We start from the raw sequence: 6,000 nt of genomic DNA, 5'->3' as shown, positions 1-6,000 counted from the left end.
CCTGAAAAAAAGCTGGAGATGTGGCAACCCTACAATGGAAGGTCATGTCTACTAAACCTAGTGGATTTATTTGAGAAGGTCACCAAGGCAATGGATGAGGTAAAATCAGCACATACAACCTACCTGGGCCAAGCTAAAGCATTCGCTACATTACTCCACTTGAGTATAGTTGACAAACTGACCAAAATGGGCATAAAGTCCTACATAACTCACTAGATTGCTAGCTGGCTCATAGACAAAACCCAGGAAGTCAAGATTGTTGAGACCACCTCCACTGACAAACTAATTTCCATCGCTATTATACTTGCCACCAGAATTTCTGAGTTTCAGACTTTTTCATTTGAAAAGTTGTTTCTGTCTTTTCCTGTCCTAAGTGGTTTCTAGGTTCAACTTGAATTACACTGTCCACTAAGCTGGCAGTGCTAAGAAAGTTGGAGTTCTCCTGAGTACGCAGAACATCATAACAGTCTTGGGAAATCTTGTACCTGACATTGTGCTCAAAGTTCTTTACTAAGTCAGCTCCATGGCACAATGGGATGTAGCCCTGGCTGCAAACCAGACAACCTATCTTCAGCTGATGACTCGGGCACTGGAATAGCTGACAAGGAAGGGAGGGAAGTCAGTGGCCAATGCTGACTTACTCATCCTTAGGCCAAGGAGGCAGTCTGGCCTTTTGCATTTCTGAAACCTACTGAAGAGAGAAGTGCTGTAACAAACTGTATGTATGTATGCATGTATATATGTATATATGTATGTATGTGTGTGTGTGTGTGTGTGTGTGTGTGTGTGTGTATATATATATATATATATATATATATATATATAAAACCGGGAAAGCCCAACTAGGCTGTATAGAGCCTTTTTTCAGTGGAGACCTGGGGAGAAGTGCTCCAGATGCATGTCTTTAGAATGTGGGAGGAAACCGAAGTACCTGGAGGAAACCCACGCGAATGCAGGGAGAACATGCAAACTCTGCACAGAAGGCACCCCAGCCAAGAATCGAGCCAGAGAACCTGTTGCTGTAAGGTGACAACGTTAACCGCTGAACCACTGCGCCTATATATAGATATATATATACATATATATATATATATATATATATATATATGTGTATGTATATATTTACATAAGTATGTACATATCTATGTATATATCCATGTATATATCTATGTATATATCTATGTATATGTATATATATATATATATATATATATATATATATATATATATATATATATATATTCACTTTATAACCTCGAAATACTGAAATATCGAATTTCAGTATCTCGAGACTATAAAACCGAATTCACAAAACACCGGCACAAAAAAAAATGCGAAATTCAAAACACCAAAAAAAAACGCACACACTATACCACACATACACCACAACACCCACATCACAACATAAACAAACAAAACTACACACATACACAACTCATACACACATAAGCAGGGGCAAGCCCTGCTTCCACCCTACTTATATATACTAACTCCGAGATCGTACAAACACAAAACAAAAGCCAACTCACACATGCACATTCTCTGACCCCTCACACACACATCAAACACATCAGCACACTCACACACACTCTTACTCCCACTCAAAACCCTTAGAAAACACTTACCTGACATAACACCTACATCCACACATGGCACCGCGCACCATCAAAACACAATCCCGGACATTACGCAGCGTAAGGTCATAACCGCGAATTTGACATATATTCGAGTTCGCGATTATGACCTTTCGCTATTTTTAACATTTGGCTTTATAGTCTCGAGATACCGAAATTCGACATTTCAGTAATTCGAGGTTATAAAGTGTTTCCATATATATATATATATATATATATATATATATATATATGTATGTATTTATGTATGTATGTATGTAGTGGCCTTCTTGGAGCATGTGAAGGAATAAGCATACTTATAGTGGAAGATATAGCAGTTTTTCATGTCTGTGACCACATATGCCAGCCAACAGGGAGGGGGGGGGGTGAGGGCCAAAGCAACATCAACAACAACAAAAATAAAAAAAATTAAAACTTTCATGGCTGCCTGGATGATCACAATACCACAACCGACCATCACCCTGGTGATGGAGAATGAATGGGCACAGTCACAGCAGTCACTACATACTCAGTATGCAGAGGCAAAAAATAAATTGAAAATGCCTTGATTAATGGTAGGCTTGCATATTACTCAATTTTATTATGCATGTTGCTTCTAAGCATGTTTCATATCTCTTTAAATATATACTGAGCAGTACAATTTGGTTCATTGTGTTTTCATCAGTGGCTTAATCGGTGTGGATAGATAGATGAGTGGGCAAACAGGAACAAAAAAGAGAAAGAGAAATTGTCATCAAAGTACCTGATCTAATTGTGTTTCTTATTTTATGTTTCAAACCATAATTACTAAGCAAGTGTATTTTTTTCTTTCCAGAACACTGTTAAATATGAATTATTTGCAGTATGCCACCATTTTGGAGGATGTAACGGTGGTCATTACCAGGCAAAAATTAAAATTTTTACGGATAACCAGTGGTACATTTTTGATGACAACAGGGTACAAAAGGTAAGGCACTTGATATTATAACTTTTTTCTTAAATGGTTTGTTGTGTAGTTCTTTATCAACATGGCAGGTAATCTTGTTGATTTCTACAGCTAATATGGAAACCGTGTCCACCCAAAACCGCGTAACCCAAAAGCGCGCATCCATAACCGCGCTCCCTTAAGCGAGCACCCGAATGCGCGCTTCCATATGCGCGTATACATATGCGCGCACCCATATGCGCGCGTAAAAATATTGCTAATCAGTTCCAATGTTGCTACCATCAAGCTAAAATGTCAAGGACAGCATTGGCTTACTAAATGCAAATAGAACCACTTTAAAAATAGAAAAAACAAGAAGTAATCTAGTGTGTCATCCTTTGGTAGCCTGCTAATGTGAGGTGGGTTCTCTGGGACTACGAATGCTATTTCAGTACCGAAGGAGTATCATTGACAAGTTTTCTCTGGTGTCACAGAGAACCCATATAACCAAACACACGTTAATACCCAATGATAAATCATTCTTAGTCCTACCATTCCTTCTCCAAGATAGCAACATCCTGAGAATAATGAGGTCAACCAACAATCTCCAAACAATCCTGACATCCCTTATCACAGTGTGAGGAAATCTGATGGTCTGTACCAGTGTACACTGTTTCATCTCAATTAAAGTAACACAAGGAAAGACTGTCTGCTCAAACTGCATCTGTCTGCAATGACACAAGCACAAAAACAACTGAGACTGCCTACACACTGGCCCCAAACCAATGTTTACAAACTGCTCTCCGTATTTAACCAAGGGCTTTCTGCTCCATCCTTCTTTTACCATCCGCTGTTGCAAATCCATTATTTAATATAATCTATATATCCAAATTATGGCTTACACCTCTTAAATATTGAGCTATAGCCATGTTTGGATAATTAGCTTGAAGATGTTCCAGTCGTCGTGTAACCTGCACATATTTATTCTTAGGCGCTGCTTCGTTGACATTTCCGGATTCCAATATAGTCGTAACCTGAAGCCTTCGTGTATCTTGTGAGTTTTCGATTTCTGTGACTGTGTTTCTTCCATACTTTTGGGTAAAAACATAAAAGAATTAATTGAATCGTCCAGTTGTAATAACAACCGCTGACAGTTATGACGCGCATATGAAATGCGCGCTTTTGGGTGTTTTGATATCGCCCGCACATGTCCTATTCTTCCAAAACCGCGCGCGCGCTTTTGGCTACGCGCATATGGCAGCGCGGTTATGGGAGCGCGCTTTTGTCATGCGCGCTTTTAGGGTGGTGCCTATGGAAACACTCTCCTCTACATCATATAAGGGAAAGGATAAAGTCAAAAGAATATAGATTTTTTTACTTTTTAAAAGTAGCAAAATATGACATGAAAATATTAAAATGTACATGAGTGCTTATACATTTCATAAAGCGCAAATGTGCATTACAAAACATGTATAAAATATTAGATTAAAGCTTTTGTGGGTTATCTCAGCCAGTAGATTCTCTCTTCTTTATTGTCTGTTTTTGCCACATACTGTTAATAGTTCTTTCATCTCATGGAAGGAGAGCCTTTATCAGTGGCTGATGCTAATGTCAATGGAAGATCCATGGGGAACGCTTCCTCGGTTTCTCATTAGTTCTTTTTCTCTAAGCATTTTTTCACTGGCACTCATCTTACTCTTCCAAGGCAGATGGGGTTTTCTTTGAATTGTCTATCTTCCCTCTAAAGTAGGTAAAAATTACCTAGAAGGACTAGAATGTTATGTATATCACAGCCTTAGCACAAGGCATGAAATGGCTTTGTTCTTTTGTTTCAGATCTAATAACACCTCCCAAGTACATTAGTGGAAGATTCTTTGGGAAGATATTGGAAAGGAAATTATAAATGACCTGTTGCCACCATGATCTCTTTATTTCCCTAAGAAAAACTTCCAGTTTAGAGATACCACTGATTCCAGTTTAGAGATACCATTCCCTCAATGAAGCACCATCAACCATGATCAGCACTGGCTTTTCTGACTGCACCTATGATACTAGTGTACGTAGTGTAACCCACCTACCTACCTCAAGCACACTTTGGAAGAGATGCCCAAGAAGGCAGCAGTTGGTTGTCTTGAATAAGCATAGTCAGCTTTGCTTATTGTTTCTTGTAATTGAACTCTGAATATCAGAAGCATGGATTTATGTTATTGCTTCTTTATAATGTATTTTATTGTTGTGGTGATAAGATTTTGACATGAGATTTAGTTGTGCATTAACATGTTTAGCCATATTCGGGTCACTTGTTTTTTTCTACTCACCATGTTGAAACTTGGTTTCATCTGTTGCTGTAATTCTGCCAGTGGTCTTGGTGTTCATAGTGTATGTTGTCCATTAATTTAGTGTTCTAAATGACTGAACTTTGCTGTTCTTAAATCTTTGCACTTTTGAGATACAGATGTTTAGAAGTTTGGAAATGTCCTTTCCTTGCCTTTGTTACAGCCTGGTTCTAAAACTTTGCTCCAGGGACTATGTGTGCTTCTTTTCTTTAATTTGCTGTTTTGTTTCATCTGCAGGAAGTTTTGTTCTTGTGTCTGGTGCATGTGTATTCATGGCTTATTTCACCTGTAACATATGGGAGAACCTGACAAAGCCTTTTGGGACAGGAGTGCTGGTAACTGAAGAAATGGACTTCCTTGATGTTGAACTTGCTGTAACAGGATGTTTTGCATTGGAGTGTGGCCTCCAACTTGGCTTCTTGAAATACTGTAGATAATATCAGGCTCTCTGCAATTGTGGGCAGTCTGACTTAGCTGCTGTTCCTTTCAGTTAGTTTTGGACTACTTTGGAGCTCTGTAAAGAACAGCTAGGATATTTGCGCAATCTAAATTTTTGTACTAAATTTTTTTGACTTATCTAATATTTACATTTATAATGTAATTTCGTTGCTTTCATTTTTATAGTTATGTAGTGTATTCTTGTTATATAGAGAATACAGTTACTTTTAATAATGTTGGTAATTTACAATATTTATTTTACATATTGCTCTGTTATTGTTTTAGTTCTTTACTTTGACCTTTTACACAGGTGAGTAAGAAATAAATTCTCAAATAATGCTGAACTTGAAGCTGAAGTCTTTTCTTCCCCTTGATAGATATTCTATCCCATTTACAACCTTCCTCTGGTGCATATGCCCCCTCCCCCCAAAATGATAAAAATATCAAAATATCTGCCATTATTTTATCCGAGAGCTACGCATCCCATCAGTAATATGGGTACAATTTATAGGGCTCTATGGAGTCTTAAAGCCATAAGTCTTGAGTTTCCTTCTACATATCTGTTGGAAGAGGCAAAGATATGTCCCTCCAATAGCGGGAACAAATTTGGAAGGTACTCAGAAAACTCAGCAGGTGGCCCAAATATCAGGACCAAAAGTTGCATATTATTTGTAGATGGTATTATACT

At 38.0% G+C, this 6,000-nt stretch overlaps 1 protein-coding gene across 1 annotated transcript in view; it reads left to right on the top strand.

Annotated features, from left to right (window-relative positions):
• The window catches only part of LOC122797954, a 507,423-nt gene that overhangs the window by 318,254 nt on the left and 183,169 nt on the right, over positions 1–6,000 (top strand). The window contains exon 9 of the mRNA XM_044066475.1: positions 2,449–2,580. Coding sequence (XP_043922410.1) covers positions 2,449–2,580 — 132 coding nt within the window. The remainder of the gene's footprint in view (positions 1–2,448; positions 2,581–6,000) is intronic.

Source organism: Protopterus annectens, chromosome 3.part1 (assembly GCF_019279795.1).
Source record: "Protopterus annectens isolate FY-2018-M chromosome 3.part1, PAN1.0, whole genome shotgun sequence".
Classification (NCBI taxonomy): Eukaryota; Metazoa; Chordata; order Ceratodontiformes; family Protopteridae; genus Protopterus; species Protopterus annectens.
The sequence above is the reverse complement of the archived record's forward strand: the minus strand, read 5'-3'. Positions and strand labels throughout refer to the sequence as shown.